This window comes from Peromyscus californicus, unplaced genomic scaffold, assembly GCF_007827085.1.
Source record: "Peromyscus californicus insignis strain IS unplaced genomic scaffold, ASM782708v3 Scaffold_18__1_contigs__length_77618521, whole genome shotgun sequence".
NCBI lineage: Eukaryota > Metazoa > Chordata > Mammalia > Rodentia > Cricetidae > Peromyscus > Peromyscus californicus.
This window is the reverse complement of record NW_026294480.1, coordinates 27,705,177-27,724,130: the sequence shown is the minus strand read 5'-3', so window position 1 is coordinate 27,724,130 and position 18,954 is coordinate 27,705,177. Positions and strand designations below refer to the sequence as shown.

At 43.2% G+C, this 18,954-nt stretch overlaps 1 protein-coding gene across 5 annotated transcripts in view; it reads right to left on the bottom strand.

Annotated features, from left to right (window-relative positions):
• Positions 1-5,111: 5,111 nt before the first annotated feature.
• Rai14 (retinoic acid induced 14) overlaps positions 5,112-18,954 on the bottom strand; it is a 143,241-nt gene continuing 129,398 nt past the window's right edge. For 4 of the 5 annotated variants that reach the window (XM_052743124.1, XM_052743128.1, XM_052743125.1 and 1 more), the window contains 6 exons: positions 17,502-17,556; positions 14,601-14,719; positions 11,179-12,711; positions 9,808-9,957; positions 7,632-7,697; positions 5,112-6,907 (listed from right to left, as the gene is read on the bottom strand). In XM_052743124.1, the coding sequence (XP_052599084.1) occupies positions 6,830-6,907; positions 7,632-7,697; positions 9,808-9,957; positions 11,179-12,711; positions 14,601-14,719; positions 17,502-17,556 (2,001 nt within the window). In that variant the 3' untranslated portion in view covers positions 5,112-6,829. The remainder of the gene's footprint in view (positions 6,908-7,631; positions 7,698-9,807; positions 9,958-11,178; positions 12,712-14,600; positions 14,720-17,501; positions 17,557-18,954) is intronic. The other variant, XM_052743127.1, reaches the window with a different exon arrangement.

Below are 18,954 nucleotides of genomic sequence, written 5' to 3'. Positions count from 1 at the left end.
GTATTTAAGGCGTGAGGACCAGGAACTAGAGCTGGTTAAGATTTTAGGCTTTTGAGCAGCAGTTCAACTGAGATTCATTTGGATGAGGACCCAGAAGCTTCCAGTCTGAGGAAACAGGATCAGCTGAGGAACTGGCAAGGTGAGGTGGCTGTGGCTTGTTCTGTTTCTCTGATCTTCCAGCATTCACCCCAGTACCTGGCTCCAGGTTTGTTTTTATTAATAAGGCCTTTTAAGATTTGTGTTACAAGTCTGTATTCTGTTTTTGTGACAAAATAACTGAGAAAATAAGCTTGAAAGATTTGGTTCAGTTCATGTTTCCTTGGCCTAGTTGTTTTGGGGTCTATGGCAAAGCAGAACCTCATGGCATGGAACATTTGGCAGGTGAAGTGTTTCCCTATGGCAAATAAATAGAGAGAGAGGAGAAGAGGAGAAGGAGAGGGAAAGAGGGAGAGAAAATGAGATCAAATATGAATCCTAGTATATCTTGAAGAGCATGCTCCAAAGGACCCACTTCCTTCAACTAGACCCTATTGCCTGAGGCTGCTACCACTTCCGAGTATTGCCATCAGCTAGATATCAAGCCTTTAATAAATGAGGCCTTGGGGAGAAACTTAAGATTGAGACCTTAACTGGAAGCAAAGCTGAATATCAAATATTTATTTTCCTGGAATTCAGAAAACGAAAAAAAAATATGGTTGCTATGAATAATAGTGTTTCTGAAAACTACAAAAGAAGCCATATAATTTAGGTAGTACAAAGCAACATTATATGAATTACTGGTGAAAAGGCCTCTTGTAAAAAAGGCTAAGCCCCCTTCTAGAGGGCAGGCAGTATTGGAAGACTCACTCAAGTATTCACTCAGCTGACTGAATCATTTCACAGGCAAGTGACAGAAAGGACCGAAGGCAGGTGAGGAACCTAATGTGGAAAGGGTGATTCTATCTTGTACAGTGTAGCAGAGTAGGGCTTCTCTGACAAGATCGTATCTAAACAGACCTCCAAGAAATGAGCAAATTAACGTGAATAGAATATTCTCGTATGTTGTTTTAGTTACTTTTTGTAGTTGTGACAAAAAAGTAACTAATGGAAGAGTTGACTTTGACTTACAGTTCCAGAGGATTAGAGTCCACAGTGATGGGCATGGTAATGGCAACAGGTGGCAGAAGCAGGAAGCTAGCTGATTGCATTTTTGACAACAACAGGAAAACAGAAAACTGAAGGGAGCAGAGGCTATAAACACTCGGAATGATGGACTTGCTCCAGCAAGGCTTCGTGTCCTTAAAGGCTTCACAACTTCCCCAAACAGGGCCAGCTGGGGAGCAAGTGTGCAAATACCTGAGCCTAGGAAGGAACATTTCTCATTCAAACCACTACACACACGAACAGCAAACAGCATTAGTGTAAGGGTTCTGAAGCAGAGCTAGCTTCACGAGACCAAGCAACAGCAAACAGCAATCAAAAGGAACTGGAGACAGAGACCGGATGAGGACAGTAACAGGGCAACAAGGCCTTCTGGGCAGTGCTTCCACCTGCCTGGTGACTCCTCAATACCTACAAAGTGACAGGGCCAGTTAGATGAACCTTGTGAGCAGGACGTTATCAAGAATATTTAATATATGCAGTCATGTATAAGGACTGTTATCAGTTTCCTATAGTTTTTGTAGCAAGCTAATTGGCTTAAAATTTGAAGAGACAAAAATTTGTGTTACTGGGCAAGAATGCACAGAAGACAGCCTGCTTACCTATTTCTTTTTTCCTCCTGCTTTCAAAGCCATTGAGGAAGTGTGCTTAAAGTTCCCCTTAATTCCTGGTCTTTCCTCCGCTCTTAAAGGACACCTGTTGAGCTGGCATGATGTAGCTCACAGGGTAAAGGTGTTTGCTGCCAGGCCTGACAACATGAGTTCAGTTCTAAGGACCGACACGACCAAAGGAGAGAACAGAATCCAGAGAACACAAATTGTACACTGACTTCCACATGTTACCCTGTGGCACATATGCTCACACATATATGTACACATACTCAAACACAAATAAATGCAATCAAAATACTTCTAGAAGTTCTGGTGTTAGAGTAGGCCCATCCTAATGATCATCCAGGACAATTTTAAGGTCAGTTGATCAGCAATTTGAATTATCCCTTTCCCTGTATATAACAACTTGTTCATATAGGTTCTGTCTTTAGTTAGGATTTCTATTGCTGTGAAGAGACACTATGACCACAGCAACTCTTATAAAGGAAAACATTTAATTGGGGGCTGGCTTACAGTTTCCAAAGTTTTGTCCATTATATCATGGCAGGTAGCAAGGCAGCATGCAGGCAGGCATGGTGCTGAAGAGGTAGCTGACAGTTCTACGTCTTGATCCGCAGGCAACAGGAAGTGAACTGTTTCACTTGGCGTAGCTTGAGCAAAGGAGTCCTCAAAGCCCACCCCCACAATAACACACTCCTCCAACAAGGCCACACCTCTCCAATAAAGCCACACCACCTAATAGTGCCACTCCCTATGGGGGCCATTTTCTTTCAAACCAGCACACGTTCCAAAGTTTGCTTGTTGAAATAGACCTCTTAGGAAGAGAAAAGACTTACTCTGCCTACCAGAGTGTTTGACTTAAATGCACAGCTTCCAAAACTTCTGGAGGTAACACGTAGGGAGCCCTTACTACCCACCTTTTCTAGCTGTTAATTTCTTGCTGTGGCCTGCTCTTTACTCTTCCCCGCACATCTGGTACAATCTGGTACACAGTAAATTCTTCACTGCCCTTTCTGCCTCTTTAAGGGCCTGGCTTATAGTAAAAGTGAAGGAATCTCTCTTCATTTCTACTCACACCCATCTCTTGGGACATAAGTCCTTGTGAAAGTCTTTCCATAAGCTGGAACCCATATTCCTTAGCTGTTTTCAAAGACCATTTGTGGTGACCATTGTAAGAGCTCATCTTGTCCTTTTTTTTTCCCTCCAGTCTTCCATGTCCTCCCATAATGCTCAATAGTTCTCAGCCCTGAGCTGCTGGGCAGCAATCTCCTGCTTCTCCAGTCTACTGCCCTTTCCAGCTCTTTGTCTTGTACGTAGTCTGCTTTGTAACTTTGCTCAGAAAGTATCACCTCCATCATTGTTGGACAGTGTTTCTGCTGCTGTCAGCACTCAGCATTCCAGAGTTGTCACAATGCAAAAAGCTGTGCTTCAACATGTTTTGGGAGCATTCTCCCCCACAATGTATCGTGTGTTTATCTTAGGATGAGTGCGTTTAGGTATTGAGGGCTCTGGAGCCTGTCTTAACAAAGTTTATATAACAACAAGTAGTCTATGATTCATCCACTATGAAGGACAAGACTATTCTTTCTCACTAATATGATGATGTCGACAATACTTTATTCTCCATCTTGCCTGAATCGTGATAGGAGGGTAGTGTAAACATGGTCAATTTAAAAATTACCTGAAAAGTCCTCACTTGTGAATGCATTTATACATAGCTTAGCTGTTACACCATTTTTATAGCCATAAAATATTTACAGATGAAAGACTCACCACCAAGGAACAAGTTAACTAAATCATAGTACTATGAAATACTGTCCTGCAGTTACACATTACAGTCTTCACATTACAATGCATTCCTACATCAGACAGTCTCAGGTGACCCATTTAATAGCTGTGGTTTCTGGAGAGGTTAGCTAAGGGCTGGGGCCAAGAAGGGAAAGGTCTGTTTTCAGTTTACTTAATTCATCCTAGTTCTGGCCTGACATCTAACCATGGAGGGACGTATCCCGTCCAGTAATCTGTCCCCATGAAGTCATCCTCTGGGTTGGCAGATTGGCTCCAGGGATGTCAATTGTTTCCTTGGGGAACATGCACTTGATTTAAAATAGAGATAACCCCTTTCCCTTTACATTTTATTTTTTTCTTTCTTGGGGTGGTGGTGGTGATGGAGGAGGGGAACTGCGGGGATATTTTAATTGTGCTGAAATGTGATTTTATTTGTATGTTAATAAATAAAGTTTGCCTGAAGATCAGAGGTCATTAGCTGAGAGCCAGGAATAGAAGTCAGGTGGTGGTAGCCCACGCCCTTAATCCGAGCACATGGCAGGCAGAGTCTCTGTGTGGTCAAGGACACAGCCAAGCATGGTGACCCTTGAGTCTTTAATCCCAGTATCAACCATAGAGACCAGGAGATCTGTATAGACAGGCAGTGACAAGTCATGTGGCTGGGCTTAGAGCCAATGAGAAGGCAGAATAGGAAAGTAATAAAATGCAAGACACACAGGAGGAAGGTCTCTCTCTGAGGGAAGGACGGCAGCGAGTGGTAAGATAAGGTAGTCTTGGCTCTTCTCTAGTGCTCGGATCTCTTGGGCTTTTAACTCTGTATTTGGTTCTGTGTTTCTTATTGAATAAGACTGTTTAGAATTTCTACAGGGAACATTAAAGGTTCAAGTAAGTAAACTGAGTATCACACACAGGCTTCTCTTGAAATCAGATGACGGAGAGATGGAAGGCTCCGGCTATGGGTGGACGAAATGGTGGTATTGAATTATGGTAAATAATGCCACTACTTAAGCAAGTGCACGCAATTATTTCCCATTGGATATTTTATGATTTAACGTAAGTCTTGGTCCTACAAGAGGGTTTTTTGTTTTCTTTTAGAGACAGAATCTCTCATTATGTAACTCAGAACAGCATTCATTTGTACCCCTGATCTTCCTGCCTCCACCCCGAGCCCCAGGACAGCTCCCCATCCCCCAGGATTGAATTATCCTTATTAAGAGAATAGGAAGATGTTTTACTTTTTTTTAAAAAAACTTTTTTTTTTTAATTAAAGAAGACAGAAGCAGAGGAAAATCCAGTATAGGTTTCCAACCAGAAAGCTTGCAGTTCAAATGACAGGTACCTTTGAATTAAAGAAATGTGACACAAAATGCCCAACATGGCCTCAATGGAAGAGCTCAGTCAGGTTGAACCTAAGGGCCTGTGGGCAGGATGATGTATTCTTATGTGATATGGTGGGGACAGCTTCCATTGGCCAAGGATGGAGCAGGATGTAAAATCCGTCACACTGAAGTGCTACCAACCAACTGAAGCCACAGATCCGCTCACAAACACACCACACATCAGCAAAAGGGGTGCAAAATGAACCGAGTTTATTTTCTCCAATAGTTTCTGTAAATTACAAAGATAAAAATGCTAAACTACAGCATATATCTTTTCAATATTTAACCAGAATACTTGTAATAAATATGCATCCTGAAACAAAAAAAGGCTACACTTTGTCAGGCATCCTACAAAATGTCTCAAGTTTTACATTCTGCAGCATTTCTGTGTGGGGGTGCGAGGGCAGGTGGTTCTGTGATTTCTTAAGTTCTGAGACAGATTCTTTCACATTTCTTTGGAGCATTTTGAGACATGCTTAACTGTAATCGGACAACTTAAGAAAAGGAACGCCACCAACCTAAAGCCACTTTTGTTTTGCTGGCATTGGTCTTTACCTAATACAGATGAACACAGGTAGTTCAGCGAAGCGCCCGCAGAGCCCAGGCAGCCCTGCAGTCCACCGAACCTGTCAGAGTTGGGCCTCGACGTTCAGTCACGTACTAAAAGTTCTGTATTCCATTCACCTCCCTCATGATCAGGGCCATAAGAGAAGTGGCAAGCAACTCAAACATTTTTTTAACCTGAAAGTCAACAGACATATTTCCCCGCCCCCACCAAGACTTTTGCTATGCACCATGTTACCACGTCGGACATTTCCTTTCAACATGGAGAAACTGATTGCCACTAACAGTCCTTCCAGGAATCATTTATGGGTGATAAGAGTTTTGGGTGTATCCAGTTATTCAACTGGCAAAAGAAGGACTTACTGTGTTCAGAAGTAGACTACAGAAAATTCTGGGGGTGCTGGTGGTAGCTCAAATTGAGTTTGGAATATATAACTACCCTCTGCTACAGCTGAAAAGTTTTGAGGAAAAAGTTACATTTTAAGAAGTCTTAAGCATGGTTATCTAAAATATTGTTAATCTAATCTAATCTCACTTACTTAGGGATTTAGCTATGAAAACATCTTTGAAAGCCAATAAAAATATACAGAAAAAAAACACTTTTAAAAAATTGAGGTTAAGAACCATGAGGCATTTCTTTTGGCTGTAAACATATAGTTTACTGTCCTTTGTTGAAATACAAATATTTGGATTTCCTGAGCTTTGCGGATAAGAGCAGGAGGCAAGTTTGCATAGAAAATTTGCAGTGTGTTGATTTACTTCAAAACCTTTAAGGAAGTTCACCCTTGGATTAAAACTCTATATTGCAGTTAACAGTACTCAGCAAACTGTGAGACCTGTAAGGAGGGCAAGGAAACATAAGGCAGCTGGAGGGAAAGGATGGAATTTGAGGTTTTAAATCCACTGGATAAAGGATCTTAAACACTCCTAACGCTGTTCTAATTTGGTTAGAAATTAAATCATGTTTGGGGAATGGAGGGCAAAAATGCTGCCCCATGCTGAATGGCACAGCCCAAAGGCAGAGAGCCAGGACTATTCACTGCACGGAGGCCTCCTCAGATCACTCAGGGAAGCCACTCCGATGGTGGGGGACCAAGGAAGGTAGACCAGACTTTGGGGCACAGCTGAAGAGATGGCAGGGACCTTCACCTCCACTGGTCTGAGGAACCTACGCAGTTCTGAGGAGGGTATCTTCTTCTGGGACTAGTCCCCAGAAACCTCTGGAAAAGAAGCTATGCTGGGTCACAGTGCACACCACGGATAAGAACAATGGCAGTGGTCGGCGACAACTCCAGGTCTAACACAAAAACAGGCCACCAGGGGCAGTGTCCCGCCAAGGACTCCGCTTTACTTCTTCTGGGACTGGTTTTTACACATGGTGAGTATCTGCTTCAGGACTCTCTGGACATCCTCATCCATTTGGCCCTAGAAAATCCACACAGAAGATATGCATGAGAACTTCATCTACATCACGGCACCTTCTCCCCTGGGGGGTGAGATGGCTGAGACTCAGCCTTCTGCTTACTCCCCTCAGTGTTCAGAAGAATGTCAGCCCTATCAACTCTCACATTTCCATGATGAGTGGAGTCAAAGAGAGTTCCCTGGTTTTCCTTTGGGGGATGACTACGTCTACCAAAATCCTCAGCAAAGGGTAACTGGGGTCTTAGTTGTGTGAGCCCAGCTAGCCAAAAAGCACAAGGGCAAGGCAGTGCTGAGGGCCATCTGAAGATATTGGCATCCCTATTAAAGCCTGGGACTTCTTGATAGGGAAAAGCAGATACATCTTTCATAGTGATATTCCCTCTCAATAATGAATGAATCTACCACTAGTAGGTAAGGCACAGGCTGGACACAAAATCTTAAGCAAAAAGCATTTGAGGTTTCTCAAAAAGGAGACTCCTCTAATTCTAGTTCATTCTGCTAGTCCGATGGTGGCAATCTGGGCAACACCTGCTGTCCCATTTATTATTAGTTTTATTTGAGACAGGGTTGCTTAGAACCCAGGCTGGTCTCAAACTCACTATGGAGCAGAGGATGTCAGTGAACTCTTGGTCCTCCTACCTCTACCTCTAAATCTCTGGATGACAGGTGCGTGGCACTGCTTGACCAGGCTGACAATTTCTTTGGGCTGTCACTGATGTTACCATACCTGAACAGCATATAGAAGATGCATTCTGTAAACCGATATGACCTCCTGGTGTTGTTTCTTACATTCCTAGGAAGAGACAACGTGACATTGTTAATGAGCTTGGGGGCGTCTTTAAAGAAGAGAATAGTAAGTATGAAAAGCTGTCACTCAGGTGCTGCACATCTGCTTCTGTATGTTAGCACAGGAAGCTTCTAGATTTGTTTAATTCACTGGCTTGTGTGTTTCTAAATACTTGTCACTATTCTAGTTATCTTGGTATGTCAAAGCTAGAATAGTTGTGGGCAAAGTACTTATTACAATCCCAATTTAAAAACCACACATACATACATACATACATACATACATACATAGAGATATTGTCACTGTAAGTGAATGTTGTAAAAAAATAGATGAAAGGCAAAATGAAATTATTTCAGAGTTGAGTTATGGGTAAGCTTCATATTAAGAGTTTTAAAAGAGTTTTTAAGAGATTTTAAGTTATTTTTGTTTAATTTGCAACTTTATAGTTACAAAATGTTCACTTAGTTGAAAATAAAATCTATTCATTTTTAAAGGCGTTATTGTATACAGATAATGCTGTGTAGCCCCCAAGGAGTTCAGCTATTTAGTAATCTGTACCAAGAACACAAACAAGGAACAGTCTCTGTCTCAATGTTCTTCACCACCGCTGCTCGTACATTTACTGCTCCTTGTTCCTCCTAACTCCCCTTGTTCTAAGAGAATGAGTCCTTTCTCTTTATTATGAAAATGAAAACCATAAAATATGGATCACCTAAAAACCTACAAATGTTTATTAATACCCTTTCTCCCCTCACCACCAGGGCCAGAATCTGAGCTAGCTTTCCTTGGGCCAACTCTGAGGAGCTGATGATGTTCATGCCACAAGGCTGGTTTGAGACAGTCTTCCCGTGTAGCTCAGGCTAGCCTGGGACTCACTATGCATCCCAGGCTGGCTTCAACTTCATGGTGATTCTCTTGCCTGAGCCTCCTGAGTGCCAGGATTACAAGTGTGTGCCACCACACCTGGCTCCACGTCCTTCTTCACAAGCTTCCCTTCCATCCCTATTTCTGTCAGCACTTGGTTGTCTTTAATATCTGAGTGAAGGATCCAGCTAACAACACCCCAGCCTCTTACATCCTCATCAGCTTCATAACGTGTCTACTCATTTGCATGCTCCTAGTCCTGTCTGTCATTCCCACCTCTGAATCTTAGCAGAAAGCACCCTCCTTTCACCACACTCCTCTAGATGTGACATTTCAGCCCCACTGGACACCTATCTGCACCAGCAGTCTGCTTTAATCCAGATCCCATTGCACCATTCCTTTGGAAAGGTTGTTGCCAGGGTTCAAAGGGCCACCTAAATGACACGTCTGTAAACGGCAAAAAGGATCTTGCAGATGCCATTAAGGACTCAAGAGATGGAGAGGGAGGATTATTACGGATAATCTGAGTAGCCTTCAAATGGAATCACACGTCTCCTAAGAGAGTAGCAAGGAAGTCAGAGGTGGAAAAGAGGACGTAACAGGATAAAAGCAGAAGATGAGGTGATGTACCCTGAAGGTGGGCCAGGTATTATGAGCCCTAGAAGGCAGGGGGCATCTAGAAGCTGGCAGCCAGGGAGATGGAGGCTCCATTTAGTCTCATGAAGAAGCAGCCCTGCCATGCTTTGATGGTAGTCCAGTGCAACTGATTTTCAGCGTTCTGATCTCTAGAACTACTGTGTCAAAAAACAAGTTTGGAGTTTGTTGGAATAGCCAAGGGAAACAAAAATCGAGTGGGCCTTCCTGGGTAGTAAAACAAGCAGAAAAAGCAAGAAGCAACTTGAACTATGTAGATACACAACTACCTGATCCCGACCCCCTAACAACAAGATGCTCTCAGCACTGTCACAGCTGAGGAGTGACCATCCCAGAAAGAGGAGAGTGACAAAGTAGTGGATGAGGGACTATGAGCATCCTCTCGCTGTCGTGATTTTCCCTGCCCAGTGATAGATACATCTACCCATCTCATTGCAACGACTCCTAGAGCGTCTCCCAGCATTTTCCTAACTCGCTCTCACCAACAAGTCCTGAATCCATTACTCACTGGAGCATCTTTTTGTCATGGCCAGCTAAGTTGGTAGGCAACTTGCTCCCCCTCCAGCCCACCGCAGGCCGAGAACAGAAGCCCACTCACAGTCAGCTGGTTCTGCAGCTGTTTGACCTGCTGCTGTAGCACTTCCAGCTGCTGGGTCTGCCTCTTGGATGAGCTGGTGGAGTAGGAGAGCTGTGAGAGGCTGTTGAGGGCCTCCTTCAGTTTCATGACTTCCTTCGACATCTCATTTATCTAGTGAGAAAGAAAAATTCAGTCAGTAGGCTAGTAATCTGTCTACAGAAGCAACATTCTGGATATTTCTAGGCCTCCAACATTAGTCATTTCTTTGAATCTCTGGTCCAACTCCTTTTTTTTTTATTTCTTAAAGGAAATCCGTAAAATAAAGCATAACAAATTCAGACAAACCAGTGAAGACCTTGGCTTTTGTACCATTCAGATAAGGCCTATTGTGTTTTAAGTGCATGTGGCTTTTAAGAAAAGCTACGATGTCAATGTTCTTTTCTTACTTTAGAAGGGGTGCAGTAAAAATTAAACACATTATTTGATCAAACACAGATATGTCACATTTGTCTTGTGACACAGAGAACGTTAGCTCAAAGTCAAATACTCAGAGGCTTAACTGCTAGACAGCTTCTTAAAGATCTTTGTGTGTCTCATCCACTGTCAGCGTGGCCATCATCTTCCACTGAGATGGATAGTCAGTCCAAGTAACACCTCTGGACATCCGGCTTTAAAGTGAAAACAACTTCTCTTGTCACCACACCAGTCCCCAGGTAAAAAAACGAACAGGGCTCCAACACCATTCAGAGCATAAGGGAGTGGGAATGCAGAGAGAATTCAGGTACAGAACGATCCTGAACTCCCTTCTTTTTGCTCCCTTCCATCCTCCGTGCCACACCCAGAATCATCTCTAAATTGCTGGCTCCCCTCACTTGTCACTCTATATCTGGAGACAGGTCACACTTGTCCTGGATCCCTAATACTAGCTGTGCTGGCTAGGTCTAGGTCAACTTGACACAAGCTAGAGTCGTCAAAGAGGAGGGAGCCTCAGTTAAGAAAACACCTCCATAAGACCAGGCAAGCCGGTAGGGCATTTCGAGAAGAATCACAGCAACAGCAACCCTAAGACACTAGTAACGTGTGTTAATTATTTATTTATAATAATAGTGTGTGTGCGGTGTGTGTGAGTGCACCTGCACTGTTGGGGTTTTAGATTAGTCTTTTTAAAAATATCCCAAATACTTTTTGTTTACTGTACAGCTCAGGGTAGCCTTCAACTTATAATCCCACAAGTGCTGGGACTTTTGGTGACTGCGACAGACAGGCACAGAGCCTCTGAGTATTCACACAAGTTGTCAGCAACCAATTCCATAAAGGTTTAGCTGAGGAAAATCTGAAGGGCCTTATTAGGACTTAGTGCCAGAAACCCAAGAGCAAGGGACATTCACCGACCTTTTCGTCTTTATCCTCCTCCAGCTTTGAAGAGGTCTCGGAGCATCTTTTCATCCCTTCAAGATCTTCCTGAGCTCGCTGCAGTTTCTGCAGAAGCTCAGTTACTTCCTGCTCTTTGGATTTCAAGAGAGTCTGGATGTTTTCCTTTTCCCTTTTCACCTGAGAGACCTCACTTCGGACCTGGGCGACCTCTGAATGGGCTTTCTCTCTCTCTTTCACTGAATCCTTTAATTTCGTCGCTAACGCGTTTACTTCATTCTCTAAGGATGCCTGGAGCTTTTCATAGGAAGACTTGGGGACCATGGCATCGGTCACAGCAGCCTTCTCTTCCAGGAGTTGCTTCTCCAGCTTTGTGACTTCTGCTTCCTTGCTCGCAAGGTGCTCCTTGAGGCGGCTTACTTTCTCTTCCATCTCCTTGGCAGTGGTCCGCAGCGTGGTTATCACCTGCAGATGTTCCGTGATGGACACCGAGTTCTCCTTGTGAGCATCTACGAGTTGCTTGAGCTGAGTCAGCTCGTTCAGTACTCTGGAATACTGGGACTTCATTTCGGACAGTGCTTCTTCAGCTTTCGCCCTGGACGTGTTTGTCACGTGCATCAGCCTCTCGTGTTCGGCTTTGTGGATATATTCAGCTGCATCCTCTAGAGATTTCCTCTTCCTATAATCCTCCAGCTCTGCCTGGGCTTCTTTGTACAGCTGTGACAGTTCGCTCACCTGTTTATTGAGTTCATCTATCATCCTGTTCATGGCCTCTTTCATATCCCCAGCGTCATCGGGGGCTTCCGGCGGCATCTGACTTTTCAGTGTGTCTTTTAGTTTCATGATTTCTTCTTGGGCCTGCTGGTATTTCTCAAACAAAAAGGCCTTCTCCTTATTCATATTCTCAATGACAGAGCAGTATGAGCTTTTCATCTCCTCACATTCTTCTGCTGCAGGTGGCTTAGTAGGCCCAGCCTTCTCCTTCTCCCCAAGCTTTGTTTCTAACTCCCTCACTCTGTCTTTATTCCTTTCACTCTCTTCCAATGCATTCCGCAGGTCCTGCTTTAGTGTGTCCACGTCAACACTGGCGACCCTCGCCTCTCGGAGATGCGAACAACCATCTGCACTCTCATGGGAGAGGAGACCCAGTTTCATCTGCTTCTGAGCACTGAGGACTTCTTTCATGGCCTCCTCGTACTTGCTCTGGGTTTCTTTGAGTTTCTGACTGAGATCAGAGCCATTCTCTGAAATCTCTGTGCTGTTCAAGCACATCAGGTCTGTCCTCTGGGACTGGAGTTCGGCCTGTAGCTGTTTCCTCTCTGCTTCAGAACTCTCCAGTTTCTTCTGCAAGTCTAGCAAAGTGTCTTGCAGCTGCTGGATTCTGACATCGCTGTCCACAGTGGATGTCCCCACAGGACGTTCTACAAATGGAGATGATTTGGTGTCTGAGGAAGGGGCTTCACTCGACTTGTCCAGGGATGGGGCCAGGTCAGTCTGAGTGGAATGGAAAGAGTCAAGGCTTAGGTCTGCTTCGGCCTTCTCGGGTGATCTGGCCTGGGAAAGAAACAAGGAATGCAACACTAAGGAGTGGCCAGGTGTGCACGCACCTAGGATATGAGGGGCAACCTGAAGTTTAGAGCTGGAAGAGCAGTGCCATCCTTTTCCATGTGTTCTCCAGGATCACAAAGACCCATGGTATGGGGCACCAGAGCCAGACTTACAGGGCATCTTATTCTATGTTTCATTAGATCATTTCTGTATTTTTAAAACACTGGAACTATTTCATCTGTAAAACCTCCAATACAAATTTTTCCTTTGTTTCTCATATCATTTCAGTTGCCCAAGGCACTGCATAGTTATTTTTCATCAGGTTCTTAAGAAGATTAGAGATCAATTTTACTAAACCAATGGCTACTACTTTATACATTAAAAATTTTAAGCATAAAATTTCAGTGCGGAAAGGTCTAAACAAGGAGGTAGGGAGGAGGGTAGGGAGGAGCAGGGGAAAGGAGGGATGCGTAACCAAAACTCAGGAGACATGAAAAAGTCACGTGGAAACCTTTTATTTGTTTTATAAGCTTATTAAAAATTATAATCTGAAAAATAAAGGAGTTTGAATAAAGGCACCCTCCAGGAACGGCTAACGCTCCTGCCAGAGCAATGGGTTATTAAAGAACAATCCCAGAGCCAGCTGTGTGGGGTATCTCCCTATGAGTTCTGTGTGGGGTATCTCCCTATGAGTTCTTGGTGAGCGAAGCCCTAAGGCCCCCAAAGCAAAACAGGTTATTGACATGGCTCCTGCCCTTGATAGTAAGACTCAGTTGCCAAAAATACTTTGGTTACAGGATAAGGAGAAACCAAGGAGGTGGAAGTTTCCTCCCTACTGGCTAGCTTCACAGCCAGAAGGTGCTATGTAAGCTGATGGGGGAAGAAAAGTCATCAACAATCTTACCCACTGGTGAACTCTGTGAGTACAATAATGACTTGTCAGGAAAGATGTGTTGACAAGAGCGCGACATGGGTATGACGTTTCTAATTGGATTTGGGGCCCACTTTTCAGTAGGAGTAAGTGATGGTGGATGAACTGTTCATCCCAAAGTGGACATCTGGAGCACCTCCTTCTAAAGCTCGGGGGACATCATGGAAGGAGCATAGAACAAACTTGAGCCAGATGGGGAGAAATGCAGCAAAGAGATGTCTTCTGGACAGGAAACAGCCACTGCAAGTGCTGTGATTATCTGCACAAGACCCGCACGAGGTTGGGCCCTTCACCATCATCATGGGTGGAGGGGGCCCATGAGGCCCCACCCCTTCCCAAGGGACTACTGGCTGTTAAGGATTGCTGGGCCTCGGAGGGGGTACCATTTTTTCCTTTGGTGGTATAACCACTGATAAGTTGTTCTTGGTCCAGTAAATAACCTTCTACCAAAGCTTCATCAGAAACTATAGTTAAGATCCGTGGGTCACACACAGAAGACACCAAAGCAGGAGGGAGATTTGGTTGGAAGGAGGGTTTCAGCAGGAGAGGGAGGGGGATGGGAGAGGAATGGCAGGGTGAAAGTGATCAACTATATAAATATGTAAAACAATCAAACAACAAAAAAGCAAAATTTAATATATATCAGAATGGAAATATAAAATTTATAAATTAAAAATTACCATATAACATTCTGTTTATATCATATACATATAACTAGTCTATATTTAAATTTTATATTTGTCCCTATACTTATTAAACTATACACAATTATACATAACTTAGCAATTTCCAGAAATAGAATTAGTGAACACCTTTAAATAATCTGAAACCATTAAGAGTTTTAAAGCTAATTATATAGGAAAAGAAGAAACTTATGTGGCTATTTAAAACAAAATATACTTGACTAGCCTTGAACACACCAATACTTGACAGAATAGCCTGTGTCAGCGATATATTTACCAACCTGTAATTTATCTTGTAACTCCTTATTGTGTAAGGTAAGGGAAGCGACTTTTGCTTGCAATAGGGCAAGAAGATCTTGTTGGTCAGCTTCAGAGCTTACATCCAATAAGCTGTCAGCACCTGGGGAAAAAAGAAAGGGAATGCAAAGCAATATGTTAAACATGAAAGTGTTTTTCCTCTAACCCCTGCCCAGCTGGGCAGAGGGATGGCAGCTTTGAGGTGCTAGCGTTTCCGTCCTGTGGAATCGCAAGCGCACCGCTATGGACCACTGGGAACTGGCAGCTTTGGACACTTTCCACTCGCTCCAAGGACCGTATCTCCAGGGTTTTTCACCCCTCTCTGTGCCTCCCATGTCCCAGCTGTGAATCCTTTCAGGTCTCTCGGTATCTGGTTTACTTCTTACCCTGATAATTCAGGCTTTATCGCCTTGCTTGGAAACTCTGCAGGTGACTCCCCAACAAGTCTCTGCCCCTGCCCCCCAATAAAATGGGGCCTGCGTGGGGACACCAGAAGAGCCCTCCAAGCATACAGAGGATGGGTCATTTCTTTGGATCAAGTGTTTAAATTATTCTCAATCCGAAAACTATCCATAGGTGGGTCAGAACCTCTCTCTGCCTGTCCCAAATCTGCTTTTTCAGGTTTACGACTTACAAACCTTTCCTAGACTCCCATTGTTCCTCAGACTCGAGGTTTCTCCTGTGTTCTGTAGATACTCTCAGCACACATTTGATCTCTCACGTTCATCGACAAAGGTCCACGCATGTATCCTTCGGGACACATGTCAAGCTTCTCCTAGGAAGGATTCACTGACCAATCTAGCATGAAATGATCTCTTCTGAATCCTACCAAATTTACCATTGTTGGTAAATCTCAATTTTTAAATGTACTGGTTTTTACACCAAAAAATTTAAAGGATTACAGAGCAGAGTGCTCACTGAGACAAGGGAGACACTGAGTGCTCACTCGGACAAGGGAGACATTGAGTGCTCACTCAGACAAGGAAGACTACTGAGTGCTCACTCAAGACAAGGAAGACTACTGAGTGCTCACTCAGACAGGGAAGACTACTGAGTGCTCACTCAGACAAGGGAGACACTGAGTGCTCACTGAGACAAGGAAGACTACTGAGTGCTCACTCGGACAAGGGAGACATTGAGTGCTCATTCAGACAAGGAAGACTACTGAGTGCTCACTCAGACAAGGGAGACACTGAGTGCTCACTGAGACAAGGGAGTACCCTTGCCTCAGAACGTCACTATGCACTGCTCTCTTCATAAAGTCTGTAAGATGGAAACGTCTTCCTGACGCTGCCACTTAGTGACCGAGCTGTGTTACTTTCTGACCACAGCTCCCTGAACACTGCCCAGGGGCCAGAGGTGACAGACCACACTCTGCACACAGCACATTGTTTATGATCTTCATTTTATCACAGCCATTTAAGGCAGAGACGGAAATCATAGTTTTGATGGATGCAAATACGATGTCTCTTCACAGAAAAGCTTGTGTTTATTAAGGCACTGTTCTGATGTCTGAGGAGTATATGACAGTTTGAATCCCCTTGACAGGAAGTCTGGTGGGTGTCCATTTTCTTGGGAGATGAATTAACAGAATGAGAGCATAAGAACAATTCTAAGCAACCGAAATTTAAATTACTTCCATGACACATAGATCAGTGGTTTTCAACCTTCCCAATGCTGCCAATTTTTAATATACAGTTCCTTATGGTGTGGTGACCCCAACCAAAAAATCATTTTCATTACTACTTCACAGCCGTAATTTTTGTACTGTTATGAATCATAATGTAAATATCTGATATTTCTGATGGTCATTCAACTCCCAAAGGGGCTGTGACCCACAAGTTGAGAACCACTGAAATAGATGCTTTTAAAAGTGTCCAACGTAACATTTATTCAGTTATATTAATAGATTTCTACCAGGAATTGGAAAATTTCATTTCTAAAGTCTATAAATCTACCCATACATGAAATGTACAATATTCTAAGAAACTGAATGTTGGAGCAAAGGGGACCTTTGAAATCATATACAATCATTTAAATGTAATTCTAAAGATATATTCTTTGAGACACAGTAAGTCTAGATATCTGCATCTCCTTTAGAAAGAATTCTTTTTCTTTTTTCTTATTGAGAGAGGGTTTTACTACACAGCACAGAGCAGTCTCAGAAATGTAGTCCCAGGAGAGATTTTTTTAAAGACACAACTGATTGACTCCTGTCTTGGTGAAGGCACAGGAATGGTATTGGATTGACTGGCACTCTCTTTGTCTGGGTTCACTTAGAGCAGCCCATGGTGTTAAAGTCAGTTGGTGGTAGTAGCACCGTCCCTTCTGTCCTGGTGATGTAACTTGATGCTTAGATGCCACCAGAGTGTGGTGCTGTGAGCCGAGAGCCTAAAACTCATGGACTGCATCTCAAAACAGTGTAAATGTGTAAGATACATACACGGACCACAGTAATATGAAGATAATTTGTAACACACTAAATATTAAGATGGAAAGCAGGTCTAATAGCTGCCGTGCTTTTTATGGGAGGTGCTACCAATGGTACTGGAACGTGTCTACCACAGCGAAATTGTGAGTCCTCTTGGCACTGTCCCTACTCTGCTAATGCTATTCATAATTGGAGAGAATACTAATAAAATAAAATTGATCGTGACAAATGCATTTTTTTTTTTTTACATCCAAACTTAATTCTTTAACATGTAAACTAAGGCCCTTTTCAGTATAGAGAGCATAGGCTATGCATTGCTGGTGGTCCTGGGTTGGGCACGAACCGGCTCTCACAACCTTACACAGAGTGCGTGACTGGCCTCTGCTCTCTTTGTGGAAACACGTGAGAAACTAAAGGTGGTCAAAGGAAGGAAAACCAGTTTGCCTGTCCTTACCTGTAGTGCTGTCGCTCAGTCTGTCCTTGTTTTCTTGTATAGAACTGATCTCAGCCTGTGTGTAGAAACACAAAATGATGTTCAAAGAGTTCCCCTCAATGTGCTCATTACACATAAGAATCAAGCCACCTTCCCTCCTTGAGTTGAAGCGAGAAGAGCTTGTGCTACTCTACTAATAAAATGGGTAGAAAAATCTCACAGAAAAACAGTTAAAATATACGCGAATAACATACACAATTACTTATAAAAGTAATTGAAAATATCAGCAACTTTCAGAATGTTTTTCAGAAACTTTAGTTACATTTTAAATTATAACTTATGTAGCAGTTTGTGGGGTCCCAGAGAGGCTCCCTAGTAAGACCTTACTCAAGGACAGAGAATCTATCAGAGCTTGGTTTACCCAACTGGGCTGCATAATGAGATGATTTGGCCATGGACGTGGTTACCAGGTGTTCTGAAGGGTCTATACTTGGCTGTATGTTGTGCTTTGATTTTGAAAGAGGGAGGTCTTTTGCCACTCCCCTGGGTAGTGTAAAAAAAGCACATTAGACTAAATCTTGAGGAGACTGGATATTGACCCAGGGCCCTCCAGAAGTTATCCTGTGTCTCTGTCTTTCTTGTCATCTGTCTATCATTTCCTCATTCCTCTCTCCTCCACTCAAGAACCCTTCGACAAGTCAGAGCTGGACTCCGGCAGACTCCCACAGCAGTTCATTTCTGGACCATGTCCTAAGACCTGAGATAGCAAAGTTTACTTTCATAATAAAGTTAAACAGAAGTAGTATTTATCTGGGTCATACAATGACTACAGTATATTAAACAGAATGAGTTTTTTTTTATTTGTAATTTGTTAAATTTTCTGCTATTAATCTTATATTTTTTAAAAATGTGGTAATAAATAAGAGCTGTCAGGGGAGACAAAGGTAACTTTGTGAGGGAAGAAACATTTTCATGGTCTTGGGTTGAGAGTTAATTCCCTTAAGATTTTGTTTGTCCCTGAAAATCTATCAATACCCTAACAAAACTTCTTAGAACTTTAAACAGACTCTCATTTCAAACATTCAGTAACTTGCCAGAAATCACCCTGTTTCATCCAGATGAGCTACAGATGCGGATAGGAGAGGTCCTTTCCCAGCAAGGGACTTTTCTCCATGTTAACGGAGTGGCTTATCTCTAGAAAAGATAGGCTGTCCTGTCCTTCAAACAAAAACTATACTTATGTTCTTCAGCTTTCTAAGGTACACATTGTAAACCGCTTCCAATGGTAGCTGACAACTTCACGAGACTGTAACACATCCACAGAGAGAGGTACTCTGATAATCACACATTTCTGTCAGTCATCCCCAATGTTTCCCTATCCCATCCAGTCTCAGCCCGCTCCATTCCCAGGCAGCCAGGACTCTCCTTTTTTCATTTTCTAAAGTTGCTATAAAATGGGATGCCATTCAGTAAG